Raw genomic sequence first — 25,824 nt, 5'->3', positions numbered from 1 at the left:
CTCCACCAATCAGGCCTTTCTGATAGAGTGGCCAGACTTCAGTAAAAAGGCACGACAGTGCGCTTGGAGTTTGCCAAAAGGAACCTAAAGACTGACCACGAGATACAAGGTTCTCTGGTCTGATGAAACCAAGATTGAACTCTTTTGCCTGAATGCCAAGCGTCACATTGGGGAAAAACCAGGCACCATCCATACGGTGAAGCATGGTGGTGGCAGCATCATGCTGTGGGGATGTTTTTCAGCGGCAGGGACTGGGAGACTAGTCAGGATCGAGGCAAAGATAAACAGAGCAATGTACAGAGAGATCCTTGATGAAAACCTGCAGCAGAGCACTCAGGACCTCAGACTAGGGTAAAGGTTCACCATCCAACAGGACAACAACCCTAGCTACACAGCCAAGACAACGCAAGAGTGGCTTCGGGACAAGTCTTTGAATGTCCTTGAGTGGCCCTGCCAGAGCCTGGACTTGAACCCGGTCAAACATCTCTGGAGAGACCTGAAAGTAGCTGTGCAGTGATACTCCCCATATCCAACCTGACAGAGCTCGAGAGGATCTGCAGAGATACAGGTGTGCCAAGCTTGTAGCGTCATACCCAAGACTCAAGGCTGTAATCGCTGCCAAAGGAGCTTCAACAAAGTAGAGTAAAAAGGTCTGAAAACTTCCGTAAATGTAATATGTCAGTTTTTCTTTTGTAATACATTTTTTTTTTAAATAAGTCCTTGCTTTTGGGTATTGTTGATTGAGGGGGAAATCAATTTTAGAATAAGGCTTTAACGTAACAAAATGTGGAAAAAGTCTCCGAATGCTCTGTAAGTATTTAGGTTTCTACTGATCAATCAGAAATCGATATAATAAAAAATAAAATAAAAACAGGCACAAAAACATTTAAATAAAAATGGTTTATTCTCTTTAATATAGTATTTGTTCTATCCATAGCAGAAAAGAGCCTCCATGCCACTCAGTGCTATTATAGCTCTGACCCCAGGCCAGTGCAGCTCCATACTGACCAACACACATCTCACAGCACAACACCAGTGCCAAACTGACCTGGAGTCAATCTCTGTATCACATCTGACATCAGCTTATTTGAAAACAGGGGAGTTGAGCTGGGTGGGGTGGGGAGCGGGCAGGGATTTCAGGGGGCAGTTCTAGGAGGCAATATCACACCTCATAGCTTGGATCCGAGACGGTGTGTGTGACTGGGGCCAAGCAACGCTAGAACCCACGTTGTGAAAGATTTAGGTTTAATCCAAGAGTGTTGTGTGTGTTGCAAGTTGACTTCTTGCTCCAGTATGGCTGTAGACTTGGAGGCAGATCGTTTCTGCCACGAAAGGGTCACAAGTTGAGGTAACAAAGGTTTTCCTGGACGGCAAGAAGGAATAGAGACACGATCAAAAGAATGGAAGTCTGGGCTTTTTACAATCTGGGTGTTTCTGTGCAGGTATGTGTGTGTGGACAGGTGTGAGAATGTGTACATGTCAGGGTTCTCCCCAGGATTATTTAACAAGGTGGTGCAGCTGAGCAGGTGTTTTCAACACCTGTAAATGACATTTCCTGCAATCTACTCATAAATATTGAAGTATTTTATTTTACATAATGGCGCTGCCAGTCCACCAGGTGGCGCCGCTCGAACATTCTTTGGGGAGAACTGTGTGTCTGTATGTTACCTCCTCTCTGTCCATCATGTTGCATTGGATCCACTTATTGCCTTGGTGTCTGTGTTGGAGATGGTCTGTTCATTCAGCACTGGATCTGAGGAACACAGAACATGGTAGTCAGGAGACCATCTCTTTCCAATTCACTCTTCATCAGTACAGGTCAGTTTAAAGGGATGGTGAGAGATTCACTCTTCATCAGTACAGGTCAGTTTAAAGGGATGGTGAGAGATTCACTCTTCATCAGTACAGGTCAGTTTAAAGGGATGGTGAGAGATTCACTCTTCATCAGTACAGGTCAGTTTAAAGGGATGGTGAGAGATTCACTCTTCATCAGTACAGGTCAGTTTAAAGGGATGGTGAGAGATTCACTCTTCATCAGTACAGGTCAGTTTAAAGGGATGGTGAGAGATTCACTCTTCATCAGTACAGGTCAGTTTAAAGGGACAGTGAGAGATTTCTGCAATAAAGTTGTTACAGTCAGATGAAAAAGGCTTAAAGTTCCTAGGCCGTCATTGTAAATAAGAATTTATTCTAAATAAGAAGCTTCAACATGGCATCGGCTCCTGAACAAGGACCAAGCTGATGATATGTGGCGGCCGATGTGTTAAACTATTAGCTTTTAGCTGACGACGTGTTAAACTATTAGCTTTTAGCTGACGACGTGTTAAACTATTAGCTTTTAGCTGACGACGTGTTAAACGATTAGCTTTTAGCTGACGACGTGTTAAACGATTAGCTTTTAGCTGACGACGTGTTAAACGATTAGCTTTTAGCTGACGACGTGTTAAACGATTAGCTTTTAGCTGACGACGTGTTAAACGATTAGCTTTTAGCTGACGACGTGTTAAACGATTAGCTTTTAGCTGACGACGTGTTAAACGATTAGCTTTTAGCTGACGACGTGTTAAACTATTAGCTTTTAGCTGACGACGTGTTAAACTATTAGCTTTTAGCTGACGACGTGTTAAACTATTAACTATTAGCTGACGATGTGTTAAACTATTAGCTGACGATGTGTTAAACTATTAGCTGACGATATGTTAAACTATTAGCTGACGATATGTTAAACTATTAGCTGACGATATGTTAAACTATTAGCTGACGATATGTTAAACTATTAGCTGACGATATGTTAAACTATTAGCTGACGATATGTTAAACTATTAGCTGACGATATGTTAAACTATTAGCTGACGATATGTTAAACTATTAGCTGACGATATGTTAAACTATTAGCTGACGATATGTTAAACTATTAGCTGACGATATGTTAAACTATTAGCTGACGATATGTTAAACTATTAGCTGATAATATGTTAAACTATTAGCTGATAATATGTTAAACTATTAGCTGATGATATGTTAAACTATTAGCTGACGATATGTTAAACTATTAGCTGACGATATGTTAAACTATTAGCTGACGATATGTTAAACTATTAGCTGACGATATGTTAAACTATTAGCTGATGATATGTGGCCGATATGTTAAACTATTAGCTGACGATATGTTAAACTATTAGCTGACGATATGTTAAACTATTAGCTGATGATATGTTAAACTATTAGCTTTTAGCTGATGATATGTTAAACTATTAGCTTTTAGCTGATGACGTGTTAAACTATTAGCTGACGATGTGTTAAACTATTAGCTGACGATGTGTTAAACTATTAGCTGATGATATGTTAAACTATTAGCTGATGATATGTTAAACTATTAGCTGATGATATGTTAAACTATTAGCTTTTAGCTGATGACGTGTTAAACTATTAGCTTTTAGCTGACGATGTGTTAAACTATTAGCTTTTAGCTGACGATGTGTTAAACTATTAGCTTTTAGCTGATGACGTGTTAAACTATTAGCTTTTAGCTGACGATGTGTTAAACTATTAGCTTTTAGCTGATGACGTGTTAAACTATTAGCTTTTAGCTGACGATGTGTTAAACTATTAGCTGATGATATGTTAAACTATTAGCTGATGATATGTGGCCGATATGTTAAACTATTAGCTGATGACATGTTAAACTATTAGCTGATGATATGTTAAACTATTAGCTGATGACATGTTAAACTATTAGCTTTTAGCTGATGATATATGGCCGATATGTTAATAAACTATTAGCTTTTTCTCCAATCTATTGAATCTCAGATACTTCAGTCGTAACTGGCTCTGTCACATTTCACAGTCGATAGACAACTTTAGCACTGTTACAAACTTACTCTTGTTATTTAATAAAAGCCTTTATATAAATCGTCAATTAGAGTGTCCTATTACCTGGTGGACTGATATCTACGTCTCTGTTTATTAGTGGTGGGGAGGCTAAATGAAGACCACAGAACAGGCCTTAAGAGAACGGTGATGAAGGGACTTTTAAATGCGGTACCAGTTAAATTGAAGGAAGAGACAAGGCCAATGTTAGAAAAAAAATAAGATCCTCTCCATGCTTCCGCTCCGCTCATATCTTCTGCTGTGTGTGTTTATCTTAAGGGTTCTTCAGTCTACTCAAACCGAGCCGACAGAGGTCTGTTTGTGTCGAGTTACAAAAATTCTGCCTAAAAAATGTTGGTAGAACTACGTACAGAGAGATGGTAACAGACCTCTGTAGGCTCTGTTAGAGTAGACTGTGTAGACCCCTTTACAGAAGTATGGATGCTGCATGGCCTCAGGTAGACAGGTGTGTATCTTACAGAAGTATGGATGCTGCATGGCCTCAGGTAGACAGACAGGTGTGTATCTTACAGAAGTATGGATGCTGCATGGACTCAGGTAGACAGACAGGTGTGTATCTTACAGAAGTATGGATGCTGCATGGCCTCAGGTATACAGACAGGTGTGTATCTTACAGAAGTATAGATGCTGCATGGCCTCAGGTAGACAGACGTGTATCTTACAGAAGTATGGATGCTGCATGGACTCAGGTAGACAGACAGGTGTGTATCTTACAGAAGTATGGATGCTGCATGGACTCAGGTAGACAGACAGACAGGTGTGTATCTTACAGAAGTATACATGCTGCATGGACTCAGGTAGACAGACAGACAGGTGTGTATCTTACAGAAGTATAGATGCTGCATGGACTCAGGTAGACAGACAGGTGTGTATCTTACAGAAGTATAGATGCTGCATGGACTCAGGTAGACAGACAGACAGGTGTGTATCTTACAGAAGTATGGATGCTGCATGGCCTCAGCAGCGGTCAGTCTCTGCTGGTGGTCGTAACGTAGCAGCTTGTCCAGCAGGTCCAGGGCCTCAGGGGTCACCAGGTGCTGGTTCTCTGTCTGAACAAACTGCTCCCAGCGCTTCCTCGTCTGCCTACGGGGAGGAGAGGGGGAGGTACTGCTTGATCTGGTCCAATAAGAAACAGGGAGGTACTGCTTAATCTGGTCCAATAAGAAACAGGGAGGTACTGCTTGATCTGGTCCAATAAGAAACAGGGAGGTACTGCTTGATCTGGTCCAATAAGAAACAGGGAGGTACTGCTTAATCTGGTCCAATAAGAAACAGGGAGGTACTGCTTGATCTGGTCCAATAAGAAACAGGGAGGTACTGTTTGATCTGGTCCAATAAGAAACAGGGAGGTACTGCTTGATTAGAAACCAATAAGAAACACTATTTAGTTTAACATTTCAAAATGTAACGCTATGGTTGTGTTCCGAGGGGGTATGTTGACACATCGCTTCACAAGTATCGCCGTCCCCAAGGGAACAAACATCCAATAAAAGGAGAGACTGGGAGGCTAAAATGTGAAGGTGATTGGATCTATACTTTGTATTCTATGTCCTTCAGGGTAACACGGAAACAACAGAACACTGGGATGTGGATTTCTACACAATCTATTTCTATCTGAACATTCCACACGGTAGGCTAGCACAGTGGTATGTGCTCCGTGTAAACAAACAGTCTTGCCCACCCACTGCACTAAAACAAATCCCAATAGAGCCACTGAATACCACCCCAGCAGCCCTCAACAGCAGCCCCTCTCCCCACCCGAGTGACAGTCTGTTTCTGGCATGTCAGTGCTTTGTCAAATTGTTTGGCTTTTCAATGAGCAATAGACTTGACGAGAGCACGAACAGATGAAGGGGCCAGGCTAGCCCTGTGCTACGCCCCCTAGTGGTACTTACTGTCCCAGGAGGTCTTTGAAACGCGTGTCCAGCTCAATGTGGTACTTGTGTAGGTAGCCGAACAGCTCATCTGTCCCAAGAACCTTAGCGATGCGGACCAGCTGGACACAACATGGGGACAGTCAGAGGATCGTCGAGACACATCTAGCATACAGCCACACCTTCTACGTCAAAGATGAACCGTGTTCATAGTGTGTATTCATGTGGTCATTTAGTTGTAATTATATATAACTAAATGAAATATAAATAAATAAAACAGGGTTGTTTGACAATAGAAGTGATGACCTCACTAGTGGCTGGTCCCACTCCCAATGATGCCATTTCACACTGTGGTATTACATACAAGCATAGTATCATGGACTAGTGTAGTGTGGAGCAGTGTGTGTGTGTGTGTACCTGATCGTAGTTGCCCTGCTTGTGTGTGTGTGTGTGTACCTGATCGTAGTTGCCCTGTGTGTGTGTGTACCTGATCGTAGTTGCCCTGCTTGTGTGTGTGTGTGTGTGTGTGTGTACCTGATCGTAGTTGCCCTGTGTGTGTGTGTGTGTGTACCTGATCGTAGTTGCCCTGCTTGTGTGTGTGTGTGTGTACCTGATCGTAGTTGCCCTGTGTGTGTGTGTACCTGACCGTAGTTGCCCTGTGTGTGTGTGTACCTGATCGTAGTTGCCCTGCTTGTGTGTACCTGATCGTAGTTGCCCTGCTTGTGTGTGTGTGTGTGTGTGTGTACCTGATCGTAGTTGCCCTGTGTGTGTGTACCTGATCGTAGTTGCCCTGCTTGTGTGTGTGTGTGTGTGTGTGTACCTGATCGTAGTTGCCCTGTGTGTGTGTACCTGATCGTAGTTGCCCTGCTTGTGTGTGTGTACCTGATCGTAGTTGCCCTGTGTGTGTGTACCTGATCGTAGTTGCCCTGCTTGTGTGTGTGTGTGTGTGTGTGTGTGTACCTGATCGTAGTTGCCCTGTGTGTGTGTACCTGATCGTAGTTGCCCTGCTTGTGTGTGTGTGTGTGTGTGTGTGTGTACCTGATCGTAGTTGCCCTGTGTGTGTGTGTGTGTACCTGACCGTAGTTGCCCTGTGTGTGTGTGTACCTGACCGTAGTTGCCCTGTGTGTGTGTGTACCTGATCGTAGTTGCCCTGCTTGTGTGTGTGTACCTGATCGTAGTTGCCCTGCTTGTGTGTGTGTACCTGATCGTAGTTGCCCTGTGTGTGTGTGTACCTGATCGTAGTTGCCCTGTGTGTGTACCTGATCGTAGTTGTCCTGTGTGTGTGTGTGTGTGTGTGTGTGTGTGTGTGTGTGTGTACCTGATCGTAGTTGTCCTGTGTGTGTGTGTGTGTGTGTGTGTGTGTGTGTGTGTGTGTACCTGATCGTAGTTGTCCTGTGTGTGTGTGTGTGTGTGTGTGTACCTGATCGTAGTTGTCCTGTGTGTGTGTGTGTGTGTGTGTGTACCTGATCGTAGTTGTCCTGTGTGTGTGTGTGTGTACCTGATCGTAGTTGTCCTGTGTGTGTGTGTGTGTACCTGATCGTAGTTGTCCTGTGTGTGTGTGTGTGTACCTGATCGTAGTTGTCCTGTGTGTGTGTGTGTGTACCTGATCGTAGTTGTCCTGTGTGTGTGTACCTGATCGTAGTTGTCCTGTGTGTGTGTGTGTGTGTGTGTGTGTGTGTGTGTGTGTACCTGATCTTAGTTGTCGTGTGTGTGTGTGTGTGTGTACCTGATCTTAGTTGTCCTGTGTGTGTGTGTGTGTGTGTACCTGATCTTAGTTGTCCTGTGTGTGTGTGTGTGTGTGTACCTGATCTTAGTTGTCCTGTGTGTGTGTGTGTGTGTGTGTGTGTGTGTACCTGATCGTAGTTGCCCTGCTTGTGTGTGTGTGTGTGTACCTGATCGTAGTTGTCCTGTGTGTGTGTGTGTGTGTGTGTGTGTGTGTGTGTGTGTGTACCTGATCGTAGTTGTCCTGTGTGTGTGTGTGTACCTGATCGTAGTTGTCGTGTGTGTGTGTGTGTGTGTACCTGATCGTAGTTGTCGTGTGTGTGTGTGTGTGTGTGTGTGTGTGTGTGTGTGTGTGTGTGTGTACCTGATCTTAGTTGTCCTGTGTGTGTGTGTGTGTGTGTGTGTGTACCTGATCTTAGTTGTCCTGTGTGTGTGTGTGTGTGTGTGTGTGTACCTGATCGTAGTTGCCCTGCTTGTGTGTGTGTGTGTGTGTGTGTACCTGATCGTAGTTGTCCTGTGTGTGTGTGTGTGTGTGTGTGTGTACCTGATCGTAGTTGTCCTGTGTGTGTGTGTGTGTGTGTGTGTGTGTGTGTGTACCTGATCGTAGTTGTCCTGTGTGTGTGTGTGTGTGTGTGTGTGTGTGTGTGTGTGTGTGTGTGTGTACCTGATCGTAGTTGTCCTGTGTGTGTGTGTGTGTGTGTGTGTGTGTGTGTGTGTGTGTGTGTGTGTGTACCTGATCGTAGTTGTCCTGTGTGTGTGTGTGTGTGTGTGTACCTGATCGTAGTTGTCCTGTGTGTGTGTGTGTGTGTGTGTACCTGATCGTAGTTGTCCTGTGTGTGTGTGTGTGTGTGTGTACCTGATCGTAGTTGTCCTGTGTGTGTGTGTGTGTGTGTGTACCTGATCGTAGTTGTCCTGTGTGTGTGTGTACCTGATCGTAGTTGTCCTGTGTGTGTGTGTGTGTGTGTACCTGATCGTAGTTGTCGTGTGTGTGTGTGTGTGTGTGTACCTGATCGTAGTTGTCCTGTGTGTGTGTGTGTGTGTGTGTGTACACCTGATCGTAGTTGTCCTGTGTGTGTGTGTGTGTGTACCTGATCGTAGTTGTCCTGTGTGTGTGTGTGTGTGTGTGTACCTGATCGTAGTTGTCCTGTGTGTGTGTGTGTGTGTGTGTACCTGATCGTAGTTGTCCTGTGTGTGTGTGTGTGTGTGTGTACCTGATCGTAGTTGTCCTGTGTGTGTGTGTGTGTGTGTACCTGATCGTAGTTGTCCTGTGTGTGTGTGTGTGTGTGTACCTGATCGTAGTTGTCCTGTGTGTGTGTGTGTGTGTACCTGATCGTAGTTGTCCTGTGTGTGTGTGTGTGTGTACCTGATCGTAGTTGTCCTGTGTGTGTGTGTGTGTGTGAGTACCTGATCGTAGTTGTCCTGTGTGTGTGTGTGTGTGTGTGTACCTGATCGTAGTTGTCCTGTGTGTGTGTGTGTGTGTACCTGATCGTAGTTGTCCTGTGTGTGTGTGTGTGTGTACCTGATCGTAGTTGTCCTGTGTGTGTGTGTGTGTGTACCTGATCGTAGTTGTCCTGTGTGTGTGTGTGTGTGTGTACCTGATCGTAGTTGTCCTGTGTGTGTGTGTGTGTGTGTGTGTGTGTGTGTACCTGATCGTAGTTGTCCTGTGTGTGTGTGTGTGTGTGTGTGTGTGTGTGTACCTGATCGTAGTTGTCCTGTGTGTGTGTGTGTGTGTACCTGATCGTAGTTGTCCTGTGTGTGTGTGTGTGTGTGTGTGTGTGTACCTGATCGTAGTTGTCCTGTGTGTGTGTGTGTGTGTGTGTGTGTACCTGATCGTAGTTGTCCTGTGTGTGTGTGTGTGTGTACCTGATCGTAGTTGTCCTGTGTGTGTGTGTGTGTACCTGATCGTAGTTGTCCTGTGTGTGTGTGTGTGTGTACCTGATCGTAGTTGTCCTGTGTGTGTGTGTGTGTGTGTGTGTACCTGATCGTAGTTGTCCCGTGTGTGTGTGTGTGTGTACCTGTTCGTAGTTGTCCTGTGTGTGTGTGTGTGTACCTGTTCGTAGTTGTCCTGTGTGTGTGTGTGTGTGTGTGTGTGTGTGTGTGTGTGTGTACCTGTTCGTAGTTGTCCTGTGTGTGTGTACCTGATCGTAGTTGTCCTGTGTGTGTGTGTGTGTGTGTGTGTGTGTGTGTACCTGTTCGTAGTTGTCCTGTGTGTGTGTACCTGATCGTAGTTGTCCTGTGTGTGTGTGTGTGTACCTGATCGTAGTTGTCCTGTGTGTGTGTGTGTGTGTGTGTGTACCTGATCGTAGTTGTCCTGTGTGTGTGTGTGTGTGTGTACCTGATCGTAGTTGTCCTGTGTGTGTGTGTGTGTGTACCTGATCGTAGTTGTCCTGTGTGTGTGTGTGTGTACCTGTTCGTAGTTGTCCTGTGTGTGTGTGTGTGTGTGTACCTGATCGTAGTTGTCCTGTGTGTGTGTGTGTGTGTGTACCTGATCGTAGTTGTCCTGTGTGTGTGTGTGTGTGTGTGTGTGTGTGTGTACCTGATCGTAGTTGTCCTGTGTGTGTGTGTGTACCTGATCGTAGTTGTCGTGTGTGTGTGTGTGTACCTGATCGTAGTTGTCCTGTGTGTGTGTGTGTGTGTGTACCTGATCGTAGTTGTCCTGGCCATGGAAGAACGGCTCTTTCAGGAAGACCATGCTGGCCAACATGCAGCCTAGACTCCACATGTCCAGACTGTAGTCATATAGCTACAAACACAACAAGGACAACACAGAACACTGGAAAAATACTCTACAAATATATATATCTATTTTTTTAAATCACAATGTAGTTCATTGAACATCATCCATGTATTGGTACACCTGTAAACATACTGCTATTGAACATACTCATGTTAGCAGACAGATAAATGTGTTGATGTAACCAGTATTAAAGCAAAACGTGATGTACTGCAGTGTGTGTGGGATGTCCACATTGTGTAAATAGTGGGTGGTGTTAATAACTAGTGTCTACCTGATAGTCCACATTGTGTAAATAGTGGGAGGTGTTAATAACTAGTGTCTACCTGATAGTCCACATTGTGTAAATAGTGGGAGGTGTTAATAACTAGTGTCTACCTGATAGTCCACATTGTGTAAATAGTGGGTGGTGTTAATAACTAGTGTCTACCTGATAGTCCACATTGTGTAAATAGTGGGTGGTGTTAATAACTAGTGTCTACCTGATAGTCCACATTGTGTAAGTAGTGTTAATAACTAGTGTCTACCTGATAGTCCACATTGTGTAAGTAGTGTTAATAACTAGTGTCTACCTGATAGTCCACATTGTGTAAGTAGTGGGTGGTGTTAATAACTAGTGTCTACCTGATAGTCCACATTGTGTAAATAGTGTTAATAACTAGTGTCTAGCTGATAGTCCACATTGTGTAAATAGTGGGTGGTGTTAATAACTAGTGTCTACCTGATAGTCCACATTGTGTAAGTAGTGGGTGGTGTTAATAACTAGTGTCTACCTGATAGTCCACATTGTGTAAGTAGTGGGTGGTGTTAATAACTAGTGTCTACCCGATAGTCCACATTGTGTAAATAGTGTTAATAACTAGTGTCTACCTGATAGTCCACATTGTGTAAGTAGTGGGAGGTGTGTTAATAACTAGTGTCTACCTGATAGTCCACATTGTGTAAGTAGTGGGTGGTGTTAATAACTAGTGTCTACCTGATAGTCCACATTGTGTAAATAGTGGGTGGTGTTAATAACTAGTGTCTACCTGATAGTCCACATTGTGTAAATAGTGTTAATAACTAGTGTCTACCTGATAGTCCACATTGTGTAAATAGTGGGAGGTGTTAATAACTAGTGTCTACCTGATAGTCCACATTGTGTAAATAGTGGGAGGTGTTAATAACTAGTGTCTACCTGATAGTCCACATTGTGTAAATAGTGGGTGGTGTTAATAACTAGTGTCTACCTGATAGTCCACATTGTGTAAATAGTGGGTGGTGTTAATAACTAGTGTCTACCTGATAGTCCACATTGTGTAAGTAGTGTTAATAACTAGTGTCTACCTGATAGTCCACATTGTGTAAGTAGTGTTAATAACTAGTGTCTACCTGATAGGCCACATTGTGTAAGTAGTGGGAGGTGTGTTAATAACTAGTGTCTACCTGATAGTCCACATTGTGTAAGTAGTGGGAGGTGTTAATAACTAGTGTCTACCTGATAGTCCACATTGTGTAAGTAGTGGGAGGTGTGTTAATAACTAGTGTCTACCTGATAGTCCACATTGTGTAAGTAGTGGGAGGTGTGTTAATAACTAGTGTCTACCTGATAGTCCACATTGTGTAAGTAGTGGGAGGTGTGTTAATAACTAGTGTCTACCTGATAGTCCACATTGTGTAAGTAGTGGGAGGTGTGTTAATAACTAGTGTCTACCTGATAGTCCACATTGTGTAAGTAGTGTTAATAACTAGTGTCTACCTGATAGTCCACATTGTGTAAGTAGTGTTAATAACTAGTGTCTACCTGATAGTCCACATTGTGTAAGTAGTGGGAGGTGTGTTAATAACTAGTGTCTACCTGATAGTCCACATTGTGTAAATAGTGGGAGGTGTTAATAACTAGTGTCTACCTGATAGTCCACATTGTGTAAGTAGTGGGAGGTGTGTTAATAACTAGTGTCTACCTGATAGTCCACATTGTGTAAATAGTGGGTGGTGTTAATAACTAGTGTCTACCTGATAGTCCACATTGTGTAAATAGTGGGTGGTGTTAATAACTAGTGTCTAACTGATAGTCCACATTGTGTAAGTAGTGTTAATAACTAGTGTCTACCTGATAGTCCACATTGTGTAAATAGTGGGTGGTGTTAATAACTAGTGTCTACCTGATAGTCCACATTGTGTAAGTAGTGGGAGGTGTGTTAATAACTAGTGTCTACCTGATAGGGCACATTGTGTAAGTCGTGTTAATAACTAGTGTCTACCTGATAGTCCACTAGCAGCTCCGGTCCTTTAAAATAACGGGAGGCCACCCTGACGTTGTATTCCTGGGCTGGGTGGTAGAACTCAGCCAGACCCCAGTCTATGAGACGCAGCTGAGAGACAGAGAGAGACAAACAGACAGAGGAATTAGAGGGGTTTTTAGGGCAGTGTGACATCTACAGAAGCAGAGCTTCCTGTTTTGCATTATGCTAACCTGCCTTCTAAGCCTTTTCAAAATGTCCTTCTGACCCACCAACTAGTGGACCATCTGGGAACTACGGATCTACAGTATGTTTGGGATCAATTTACATTTTGAAAAAACAGTAAAAGGAGGTAAAGGAATTCAGTTGAAAATAGTCTGAATATTAAACGGATCATTTTTAAATTTATACAATTTAATATTCAGTTGGTTATTGAATAAAAAAAATTAAACAAGGAATTGATCCATAAAGCTGCAAAAATGTCACTTCTAGGACGACCAGACCAAATTCACATAGAAACGTGTGTTACAGATTTGTCATTCTTAATTGAACGCAAGTCTAAGATCTATTCTATGGGTGCTATTTCTATGCTTCCAGTTCTTACGTTTCTTTTTTTTGCGTCTTTAACTTAAAAATTTGCTTCAAAAACAGCTGAAAATACAATATTTTGGAAAATATATTTCACTGCGGTTTAGATGCTACAATGATTCTCCTACACTCATCTTTAATTTGAAGGGCTCCTGAGTGGCACAGCAGGTCTAAGGCACTGCATCTCAGCTCTAAAGGCGTCACTACAGACCCCCTGGTTCGAATCCAGGCTGTATCACAACCGGCCGTGATTGGGAGTCCCATAGGGCTGCGCGCAATTGGCCCAGCGCCGTCCGGGTTTGGCCGGTGTAGGCCGTCATTTCTAAAATAAGAATTTGTTCTTAAACCGACTTGCCTAGTTAAATTAAAAAGGTTAAAACCATTTTAAAAAATCTTGGCCTTCACCTTTGTGTTCTGCTTGCTGCAGCTCCATTACTGCCACCTGGTGGCGAAACAGAACCATGACAGCCAGCCCCACCCTGGACCCCCCCCCCCCCCCCCCCCCTCTCCATCTTCACAGCGTTTTGGTGCCATACCCTGACCCATTTAGCACCTTCTGAAGTTTCCTCTCTGAATGAGACCCAATTATCTCTTCTTCCTCCCAAAGTGTGACCTTGTTTACTTCCCTTGACTGACTCTAAAAGGAAACGACAGGCGTAACAAATATGGTAGGAACTCCCACTAACCTATGCATCCATCAATCCAATGCCATTACATTACAGTGAGAAGATGACTGATTACTGCTGAATTCATGTAGCAAAACAATGTAAGCTTTGCGAGACTTGCGGACGGTTGTAAGAGGTAAAAATCAAGTGTACACTTCAGGTGATATTTGGGACGCACTTCTGTGACCCTCCTGATAAAACAACAGTGTTGATGCTCTGCTTCTGACCCAGGAGAAATTCACTGCAGCTCCGGCTGCTATGAGGCCAGCTATTTGGGAAACACTGGCCTAGATTAGTAGGGAACAGGGGCAGGAATGGTGTTTATCATAACATACATTATTAAAAAAATGGGCTTCTTCTATAGAAATAGGTCCTGCCTCTCGCTAAATAGTCGAAAACAGATTATTCAGTAGATGTTCCTACCGGTCCTAGACTATGGTGACATCTATATCAGGGGTTTACAACCCTGTTCCTGGAGAGCTACCCTCCTGTAGGTTTTAACTCCAACCCTGTTCCTGGAGAGCTACCCTCCTGTAGGTTTTAACTCCAACCCTGTTCCTGGAGAGCTACCCTCCTGTAGGTTTTAACTCCAACCCTGTTCCTGGAGAGCTACCCTCCTGTAGGTTTTAACTCCAACCCTGTTCCTGGAGAGCTACCCTCCTGTAGGTTTTAACTCCAACCCTGTTCCTGGAGAGCTACCCTCCTGTAGGTTTTAACTCCAACCCTGTTCCTGGAGAGCTACCCTCCTGTAGGTTTTAACTCCAACCCTGTTCCTGGAGAGCTACCCTCCTGTAGGTTTTAACTCCAACCCTGTTCCTGGAGAGCTACCCTCCTGTAGGTTTTAACTCCAACCCTGTTCCTGGAGAGCTACCCTCCTGTAGGTTTTAACTCCAACCCTGTTCCTGGAGAGCTACCCTCCTGTAGGTTAACTCTAACCCTGTTCCTGGAGAGCTACCCTCCTGTAGGTTTTAACTCCAACCCTGTTCCTGGAGAGCTACCCTCCTGTAGGTTAACTCTAACCCTGTTCCTGGAGAGCTACCCTCCTGTAGGTTTTAACTCTAACCCTGTTCCTGGAGAGCTACCCTCCTGTAGGTTTTAACTCTAACCCTGTTCCACAGGTCGCTAATATGACCAGGATTATCAACAACTACCACGGGTCGCTGATATGACCAGGATATCAACAACTAGCACGGGTCGCTAATATGACCAGGATATCAACAACTAGCACGGGTCGCTAATATGACCAGGATTGTGCCTTGGGCTACCGGACAACGAAAGAAAGTTGATATAAAATAAATTGCCTCCAAGGATATGTTGTGATTGACTAGGTTACTTTGAATCAAGGTAAGACATGCCTCATTGGTAGTAAAAAAACACATACTGCCTCCAGCTCACTGCAAAGTGGTGTGAGGTAATGAAGCCTGCCTTCCTTCCGTTGCCGTTGGAGATGTTGTCTGACAGACATTCCCCTCAAAGGCTCTGCATGTGTATGGTGTGATAAGATGCATAACGAATATACTGTACTACACCTCACCCATTTAATTCCACTAAATTAACCACTAGACCGATAGAAATAACACATTTGACAAGTCATGCCTAAATGGGATCTTCTTCTACCGGACAATTGGCCCGGTGACAATTTATATCCGTTTTTCAACAACAACAAAGATGTAAATTGGCCAAACGCCGGCTAACGGAAACCCTGTGCTCAACAGTTAATCAAACAGCTAACCAGACGATTTGCATTGACTCCCTTGTTTGCACTTACATTCTTCCACTGGCTCTATGCACACTCACTGGACTGTAGCCACACACTGCTACTGTATTATCTATCCTGCCTTTTACCCCTAGTTACCCCCTAGCTACCCCCTAGTTACCAGACTATTTGCATTGACTCCCTTGTTTGCACTTACATTCTTCCACTGGCTCTATGCACACTCACTGGACTGTAGCCACACACTGCTACTGTATTATCTATCCTGCCTTTTACCCCTAGTTACCACCTAGCTACCAACTAGCTACCACCGAGTTACCCCCTAGCTACCCCCTAGTTACCAGACTATTTGCATTGACTCCCTTGTTTGCACTTACATTCTTCCACTGGCTCTATGCACACTCACTGGACTGTAGCCACACTCTGCTACTGTATTATCTATCCTGCCTTTTACCCCTAGTTACCACCTAGCTACCCCCTAGTTACCAGACTATTTGCATTGACTCCCTTGTTTGCACTTACATTCTTCCACTGGCTCTATGCACACTCACTGGACTGTAGCCACACACTGCTAATGTATTATCTATCCTGCCTTTTACCCCTAGCTACCACCTAGCTACCCCCTAGCTACCCCCTAGTTACCAGACTATTTGCATTGACTCCCTTGTTTGCACTTACATTCTTCCACTGGCTCTATGCACACTCACTGGACTGTAGCCACACACTGCTACTGTATTATCTATCCTGCCTTTTACCCCTAGCTACCACCTAGTTACCCCCTAGTTACCAGACTATTTGCATTGACTCCCTTGTTTGCACTTACATTCTTCCACTGGCTCTATGCACACTCACTGGACTGTAGCCACACACTGCTACTGTATTATCTATCCTGCCTTTTACCCCTAGTTACCCCCTAGTTACCAGACTATTTGCATTGACTCCCTTGTTTGCACTTACATTCTTCCACTGGCTCTATGCACACTCACTGGACTGTAGCCACACACTGCTACTGTATTATCTATCCTGCCTTTTACCCCTAGTTACCCCCTAGCTACCCCCTAGTTACCAGACTATTTGCATTGACTCCCTTGTTTGCACTTACATTCTTCCACTGGCTCTATGCACACTCACTGGACTGTAGCCACACACTGCTACTGTATTATCTATCCTGCCTTTTACCCCTAGTTACCACCTAGCTACCAACTAGCTACCACCGAGTTACCCCCTAGCTACCACCAAGTTACCCCCTAGCTACCCCTAGTTACCCCCTAGCTACCCCTAGTTACCCCCTAGCTACCACCGAGTTACCCCCTAGCTACCCCTAGTTACCACCTAGCCACCCCTAGCTACCACCGAGTTACCCCCTAGCTACCCCTAGTTACCACCTAGCCACCCCTAGCTACCACCGAGTTACCCCCTAGCTACCACCGAGTTACCCCCTAGCTACCCCTAGTTACCACCTAGCCACCCCTAGCTACCACCGAGTTACCCCCTAGCTACCCCCTAGCTACCCCCTAGTTACCACCGAGTTACCCCTAGTTACCACCTAGCCACCCCTAGTTACCCCCTAGCTACCCCTAGTTACCACCTAGCTACCCCGTAGCTACCCCTAGTTACCACCGAGTTACCCCCTAGCTACCCCTAGTTACCACCTAGCCACCCCTAGTTACCCCCTAGCTACGCCTAGTTACCACCTAGCTACCACCTAGCTACCCCCTAGCTACCCCCTAGTTACCACTGAGTTACCACTGAGTTACCCCCTAGCTACCCCTAGTTACCACCTAGCCACCCCTAGCTACCCCTAGTTACCCCCGAGTTACCCCCTAGCTACCCCCTAGCTACCCCCTAGCCACCCCTAGTTACCCCTAGTTACCCCCTAGTTACCCCCTAGCCACCCCTAGCTACCCCCTAGCTACCCCTAGTTGCTACCCCTAGCTACCCCCTAGCTACCCCCTAGCCACCCCTAGTTACCACCTAGCCACCCCTAGCTACCAACATGTACATTGCCTTCAGAAAGTATTCAAACCCCTGGACTGATTCCACATTTTGTTGTTACAGCCTGAATTCAAAATGGATTCCATTATTTTTTTCACTCACCTCTACATACCACAGCCAATAATAACAAAGTGAAAGGGGGGGGGGGGGGGGGGGGGGGATTACACTTTTGCAAAATGTATTGAAGATGAAAGAGAAATATCTAAATGTACATTTAGTAAATTGGGACCGGTACTCCTTGTATGCAGCCTTGTCATGTTCATTGACCTTTCACCTCTGCATTGCTGGGAGAGGGCTGGTAAGGAAGCATTTCACAGTAAAGTCTACACCCGTTGTACTCATAACATAAAATGGTATTCGATTTTTTTTTTTGCGGAGTCGACAGTGTTAGTGCTCATCACCGCATTCTCTACCGTGAAGTTGGTCTGGCCGTCTCTGATATCACGTAGGATGATACATTACTGTGTTTTCATTCATAAAGCCCTTTTACAAAAAAAAAAAAAGACTCACTGTACCTAACATCATTACTAACCTCTAGACATGAGTGGATATGTCTGGAAAATTCATTCGGTCTGTATTAAGTTAGGTAAACCAGCTTTTAGGGTTTTTCCTCCACTGTATTTGTGGAACAATATTCTAAATGTGGTGTTGGTGTCTCTGGGTCAATTCAAGAAGCTGATTGAGGACATTATTACTGATGAATGTGATGTGTTGGTGTCTCTGGGTCAATTCAAGAAGCTGATTGAGGACATTATTACTGATGAATGTGATGTGTTGGTGTCTCTGGGTCAATTCAAGAAGCTGATTGAGGACATTATTACTGATGAATGTGTTGGTGTCTCTGGGTCAATTCAAGAAGCTGATTGAGGACATTATTCCTGATGAATGTTTTGGTGTCTCTGGGTCAATTCAAGAAGCTGATTGAGGACATTATTCCTGATGAATGTGATGTGTTGGTGTCTCTGGGTCAATTCAAGAAGCTGATTGAGGACATTATTACTGATGAATGTGATGTGTTGGTGTCTCTGGGTCAATTCAAGAAGCTGATTGAGGACATTATTCCTGATGAATGTTTTGGTGTCTCTGGGTCAATTCAAGAAGCTGATTGAGGACATTATTACTGATGAATGTGATGTGTTGGTGTCTCTGGGTCAATTCAAGAAGCTGATTGAGGACATTATTACTGATGAATGTGATGTGTTGGTGTCTCTGGGTCAATTCAAGAAGCTGATTGAGGACATTATTACTGATGAATGTGATGTGTTGGTGTCTCTGGGTCAATTCAAGAAGCTGATTGAGGACATTATTCCTGATGAATGTTTTGGTGTCTCTGGGTCAATTCAAGAAGCTGATTGAGGACATTATGGATGAATGAGTTTTTTTTTTATGACCATGTTTCTCATCTGTAAAAGAAACCTTGGTCTCAGTATGACTATAATATATATATATTTTTTAACCCTGTAGAGAACCAGGACAAAAAGAGAATATTGTTTGGGGGCGGGGCCAACTTCCATCATGTATGATTAGAGGATGATGTCAGCAAAACCAGAAATCCTGATGAAAAATCAGGAAATGAAGAAACCCCAACCCTGACAGAGGTAGTGTTTGATGTTGCTCACAGGTCTCTCCAGATTGTATCTCAATGAGAATAACCTGTTTAAATAAAGATGATCGGATGGCTACCTTTCTCGTCTGGTGGTCGATCATGACATTGTGTGGTTTGACGTCTCTGTGCATGATCCCCATGCTATGGCAGTAGTCCAGAGCCTGTAGGAGACAACACAAAGGACAACAAAGTCTAGACGACACAGCCTTTATATCTGAAGACTCGTTTCAGGCCCTCTTGACCCCCCACAAAAAATGTCAATGGAAACAAATTGAAGCCAAATGATTTGAAAAGTGGGATGCAACAGAGCCAAGCAAGGGGACCTGCCAGTTTCCCTTACCTTGAGAAGCTCGTACACATAGAAACGAATATCAAAGTCTGTTAACTTCTGGTAAAGTTCCTGTGAATGAAAATAAAACAAAAAGTTTAACTACAGTGCATTTGGAAAGTATTCATACCACTTGACTTTTTACACATTTTGTTACAGCCTTATTCTAAAATGTATGAAAGAAAAAAATTGTCCTCAATCTACACACAATACCCCATAATGACAAACCAAAAACTGGTTATGTTAAATTCAGAAATGGAAAAAAATGGGGGGGGAAAATACTTTTTTACATAAGTATTCAGAACCTTTGCTTTGAGACTCGAAATATCTCAGGTGAATCCTGTTTCCATTGATCATCCTTGAGATATTTCTACAGTTTGATTGGGGTCCACCGGTGGTAAATTCAATTGATTGGACATGATTTGGAAAGGCACACACCTGGCTATATAAAAAAATGTCCCACAGTGGACAGTGCATGTCAGAGCAAAAACCAAGCCATGAGGTTGAAGGAAATGTCCATAGAGGTCCGAGACAGGACGGTGTCGAGGCACAGATCTGGGGAAGGATACCAAAAAAAAAATTATGCAGCATTGAAGGTCCCCAAGAACACAGTGGCCTCTATCATTCTTAAATGGAAGAAGTATGGAACCACCAAGAATCTTCCTAGAGCTGGCCGCCCGGACAAACTGAGCAATCGAGGGAGAAGGGCCTTGGTGACCAAGAACCCAATGGTCACTCTGACAGAGCTCTAGAGTTCCTCTATGGAGATGGGAGAACCTTCTAGAAGGACAACCATCTATGCAGCACTCCACCAATCTGGCCTTTATGGTTGGGTGGCCAGATGGAAGCCACTCCTCAGTAAAAGGCACATGACAGCTTGCTTGGAGTTTTGCCAATAGGTGCCTAAAGATTGACCATTTTCTCTGGTCTGATGAAACCAAAATGTAACTGATTGGCCTGAATTCCAAGCATCACCTCTAGAGGAAACCTGGCACCATCCCTACAGTGAGGAATGGTGGTGGCAGCATCATGCTCTGGGGATGATTTTCAGCGGCAGGGACTGGGAGACTAGGCAGGATCGAGGGAAAGATGAACGGAGCAAAGTACAGAGAGATCCTTGATGAAAACCTGCTCCAGAGCGCTCAGGACCTCAGACTGGGATGAAGGTTCACCTTCCAACAGGACAAAGACCCTAAACACACAGCCAAGACAATGCAGGAGAGGCTTCGGGACAAGTCTCAATGTCCTTGAGGGGCCCAGCCAGAGCCCAGACTTGAACCTGATCAAACGTCTCTGTTAAGACCTGAAAATAGATGTGCAGCGACGCTTCCCATCCAACCTGACAGAGCTTTGAGAGAATCTGCAGAGAAGAATGGGAGAAACTCCCCAAATACAGATGTGCCAAGCTTGTAGCATCATACCCAAGAAGACTCAAGGCTGTAATCGCTGCCAAAGGTGCTTCAACAAAGCATTGAGTAAATGGTCTGAATACTTATTGTAAATGTGATATTTTGTTTTGTTTCGCAAAAAAAAATTCTAAACATTTGTTTTTGCTTTGTCATTATGGGATACTGTGTGTAGATTGTATTTTCTCTTCAAATGTAATCCATTTTTAGAATAGCGCTGTAACAAAATGTGGAAAAAGTCAAGGGGGTCTGAAACCTTTCGGGAAAATGCAATGTACTTTCAAAAACGTTTACAAATTTAAAAAAAGGTATTTGTTAGATGATATCAGTATATTTTCATGTCTTAACGAAAACAGACAATTACCTTAGAGAGAGATCAGTAACTTAAAAAAATAAATAATAATGTTGTAGTGGTTTCACACCAATGCATGATATATTCACCAAACATCAGTACCTTAAAATCGGTGTTATTGATGCACTCAAAGACAAGTGCCGGTGTTCTAGACTGCAGAGAGACAAGATGAGAGAATTCATCCTCGATTAGTAAAGGAGACGGCAGTGAGAGAGAGTTCTATTGTTGAGGACACATTTCAAACAAAAGCAGAGCAGCACATCACTAAAGGAAAATAAACTGGATGGGAGAGACATTACAATGAAAACTGTCTCACACTCATCTCTCTCCTTGCTTGTGGGATTTATCATCAACATTGTCCAAATAGCCTTCATCGGGGGGGCTTCATTTGCCGATAGCGGGCTTTGAGAAAAAGTTTGACTTACTATGACTGTGATAGGTGGTTGTCTTACCTAGCTAAGATGAATGCACTAACTGTGAGAGGCTCTGGATAAGAGTCTGCTAAATAACTGAGATGTAAATCTGTTAGTCAGCACCTCACTGTGACGGTGTGGGCTCATTAATTCCCTTTTTGTGGAGGGGAGGTCACACCCCAGAAACAATCTATAGAAGGGAGTACTGGGGCTGACCAGAGACCACAGAAACAATCTATAGAAGGGAGTACTGGGGCTGACCAGACACCACAGAAACATAATCTATAGAAGGGAGTACTGGGGCTGACCAGAGACCACAGAAACATAATCTATAGAAGGGAGTACTGGGGCTGACCAGAGACCACAGAAACATAATCTATAGAAGGGAGTACTGGGGCTGACCAGAGACCACAGAAACATAATCTATAGAAGGGAGTACTGGGGCTGACCAGAGACCACAGAAACAATCTATAGAAGGGAGTACTGGGGCTGACCAGAGACCACAGAAACATAATCTATAGAAGGGAGTACTGGGGCTGACCAGAGACCACAGAAACATAATCTATAGAAGGGAGTACTGGGGCTGACCAGAGACCACAGAAACATAATCTATAGAAGGGAGTACTGGGGCTGACCAGAGACTACAGAAACATAATCTATAGAAGGGAGTACTGGGGCTGACCAGAGACTACAGAAACATAATCTATAGCAGGGAGTACTGGGGCTGACCACAGAAATATAATGTATAGAAGGGAGTACTGGGGCTGACCAGAGACTACAGAAACATAATCTATAGAAGGGAGTACTGGGGCTGACCAGATAAATATAATCTATAGAAGGGAGTACTGGGGCTGACCAGAGACCACAGCAACATAATTGATAGAATAGTGTATTGGGGCTGAGCAAAGAGACCACAGAAATATAATCTATAGAAGGGAGTACTGGGGCTGACCAGAGAGACCACAGAAATATAATGTATAGAAGGGAGTACTGGGGCTGACCAGAGAGACCACATAAATATAATCTATAGAAGGGAGTACTGGGGCTGACCAGAGAGACCACATAAATATAATCTATAGAAGGGAGTACTGGGGCTGACCAGAGAGACCACAGAAATATAATCAATAGAAGGGAGTACTGGGGCTGACCAGAGAGACCACTTAAATATAATCAATAGAATGGAGTACTGGGGCTGACCAGAGAGACCACAGAAATATAATCTATAGAAGGGAGTACTGGGGCTGACCAGAGACCACAGAAATGGAATCTATAGAACAGGCCAAATCATTGATGTCATTATGGGATGACTGGCAGCCATTGCCAGTTTACCAGTCAATTTGTGATTGTTTGAGGCTCTAAGCCCCTTCTAGAGATGATATTTCTACGAGAGAGAGAGACATACCACAGGATCCTTCACTGTGTCCACCAGGCGGATGATGTTGGTTCCACCACGCAAGTTCTCCAGGATCTTAATCTCTCGCTTGATCTTCTTCTTCTTAACAGGCTGAAACAAGAGATCAATCATTTCCTCAGACTTAACACAACAAAAAGACCCTCAAAGCCTCAAAACAGGCAGGGTCGTATTCTCCAGAACCAAACGGAAACAACTGGACCGAAACTTAACTCTACACACTCCATTGGAGCGGCAGGGCAGCCTAGTGGTTAGAGTGGAGGGGCGGCAGGGTAGCCTAGTGGTTAGAGTGGAGGGGCGGCAGGGTAGTCTAGTGGTTAGAGCGGAGGGGCGGTAGGGCAGCCTAGTGGTTAGAGTGGAGGGGCGGCAGGGTAGCCTAGTGGTTAGAGCGGAGGGGCGGCAGGGCAGCCTAGTGGTTAGAGCGTAGAGGCGGTAGGGCAGCCTAGTGGTTAGAGCGTTGGACTAGTGACCGGAACGTTGCAAGTTCAAACCCCTGAGCTGACAAGGTACACATCTGTCGTTCCGCCCCTGAACAGGCAGTTAACCCACTGTTCCCAGGCCGTCATTGAAAATAAGAATTTGTTCTTAACTGACTTGCCTAGTTAAATAAAGGTCAAATAAAAAAAATAAAAACATTGTGTGCACTAACGAATACGATGCCGTTCAACTGAAGCCAATAGAAGGCCAACTGTTTTAAGTCAGGGGGGCCACATGTCTAGGTTGAGGGGCCTATTAACTCCATTGTATAACACCTACGGGAAAAAAAAAAAAAAAAACACATTACAAAAATGAAAGCAGCTCACCTTGAGGATTTTAACCACCACTTTCTCATTGTTACTGATGTTGACGGCTTCAAACACCTCGCTGTATTTCCCCCGGCCCAGCTTACGCACCAACTGGTAGTTGTCCTGATTACTGGAGAGAGAAGAACAAGACAATCCTGAGAAGAGACCAGGTTGTCCTGGTTACTGGAGAGAGAAGAACAAGAGAATCCTGAGAAGAGACCAGGTTGTCCTGGTTACTGGAGAGAGAAGAACAAGAGAATCCCGAGAAGAGACCAGGTTGTCCTGGTTACTGGAGAGAGAAGAACAAGAGAATCCTGAGAAGAGACCAGCGGGGGGGAATGGTAGGAGTACATGCATGGAGTAGGGTTATTATCCAGATTATCTGGAAGGGATTAATACACATTTACAACAGGGTTCTCCTAACTCCTGTCCTGAAGAGCAACTGAGTGATAAACAGACGTTTGATCAAACCCTGTAGGCTTGGAATGAAAGCGTGCGCACCCAACTCTCCAGAATTAGAGAACCCTAGTAACCAACAGTTAGTAGAATAGCTACATCCTTCTTTTACCTCCAGCTTGGCACGTGTGCATCGTAGTCCCAGTAGTCCCTGGTCTTCTGCGTGTTGACATCGGTGTAGACCCGAGCTTTACTGCTGACCGTAGGAGGGGGCATCGCGAGCTTGGACGCCCGGTGCTGATGGGGCTCACCTTCCACAACAATACTACTCTTCTTGGCGCGAAATTGGAAGGCAGGGCACCGACTTTCGGGGACCCTAGATGTAGTTAACTCCGTGTAAGATGGCTTAACATTGGTTTGGGCTACTTTCGTCCGTAGTTGGTGACCGCAGTCGGCAGCACTTGCTGTGCGGATTGTCAAAGCTACGATGAGCGAGTGCCTGATGCACCTGAACAGCCTGTTTGGCAAGATGCTATGGTGGACCGCCAGTTTCAGGGAGGCGACAGGAGAAAGGGGAAAGAGGACGAGGTAGACTAACACAATTGGCAATAAGGATTCAATATCGGACAGCTAGCTAGTAACTCAAATCGAGAAATGGTTTAAAAAGCAATTCAAGAGGCCGAGAGCTGGGCAAGCTAATTGAATTTGACAGACCCCTCTGGTATAAGCAACATAAGTTAGCTAGTTAGCCTAGATGCTAACCAGCTAAGTTGGGCCCCAGTGTTCATCACAATACTAACGTACACGAATACGATAAGCCAACATAAGTACAATATCAAACAGCAAGCTTGAGTGGCGATAATAAGTTATTTAACAACGGTCAGTTGGTTTAGAAAATACGTGAAATCCCGTCTCGCTACATGTACGTTACTGTAGAAATGATTGTCGTTAGCTAGCCTGCTACTGTTAGCTAGCTAGCAGCGCACTCGGGTAGGAAGTCCAGCGACATGTATTTGGGCTTGCGGTGGCACCCTCTCCAGGGCGCAAAGTTCGAGAAAAATGCCTGAGAATATGACACTTGAAACCGCTTGAATATGTTTTTGAGTCTGGCTAATAGGTTTAGCTTAAATATTCATTCCTAAGAAGACTCCGTCGTTCAAGTCGTAGCTGCTGCTGCTGCTGTGGACTCCGTTGCAACAAAAAAAAAACTCAACCGGAAGTAGTCACCAGTGACCCCCCCTCCCCAAAACGCAACATTGGAGCCACTATTGGAGTCGTTGATGTAGCGGCCCAAAGATCACTACTCTGTCTTGTTATCAGCCGCATTCTAACCAGCAGGGGTTTCATTTGTAGCGGGTTTCGTTTAAAGATATATCACACATTTTTAACCTAGCAATTGCTTTATTGAAACATAAACTATATCTTATTTGACTAAGTAAATGTATATAAACCTTTCTGGCAAATATCTAGCGAAAGTCTGAAATACGTACCAAAATAGTCACATGATCACTCTCAATATTCACATGCACTTTTCTCTCAGGTGTGGTGTGTTGTAATTCCACCTCGGTACCTGATAATTAAAAAATGTGCACCTCGTGGACAACATTTCCATGTGCATTGAAGTATTGTGTTTGTGTATGAGACCGTTTCCTGTTTTCTGTCAATAACTTCCTGTTAAGAGGACTAGTAGTACTTTGCCCCCTCTCGAATGTGTGCTAAGTT

General features: G+C 44.3%; 1 protein-coding gene across 1 annotated transcript; it reads right to left on the bottom strand.

The window, feature by feature from the left end:
• Positions 1-881: 881 nt before the first annotated feature.
• On the bottom strand, positions 882-25,716 carry LOC109885393 (casein kinase II subunit alpha'-like). The gene is made up of 12 exons (XM_031812765.1): positions 24,275-25,716; positions 23,725-23,836; positions 22,913-23,014; positions 21,200-21,250; positions 19,352-19,411; positions 19,089-19,172; positions 12,465-12,575; positions 10,129-10,230; positions 5,787-5,887; positions 4,826-4,974; positions 1,669-1,753; positions 882-1,363 (listed from the first exon to the last, which is right to left on the bottom strand). The coding sequence occupies exons 1-11, from the start codon at positions 24,376-24,378 to the stop codon at positions 1,683-1,685; spliced, it is 1,047 nt and encodes a 348-aa protein (XP_031668625.1). The 5' UTR covers positions 24,379-25,716; the 3' UTR covers positions 882-1,363; positions 1,669-1,682.
• Between the last annotated feature and the right edge of the window lie 108 nt (positions 25,717-25,824).

The sequence above is a fragment of the Oncorhynchus kisutch genome, unplaced genomic scaffold (assembly GCF_002021735.2).
Source record: "Oncorhynchus kisutch isolate 150728-3 unplaced genomic scaffold, Okis_V2 Okis03b-Okis08b_hom, whole genome shotgun sequence".
Lineage (NCBI taxonomy): Eukaryota > Metazoa > Chordata > Actinopteri > Salmoniformes > Salmonidae > Oncorhynchus > Oncorhynchus kisutch.
This window is presented reverse-complemented; position numbering and strand designations above follow the sequence as displayed.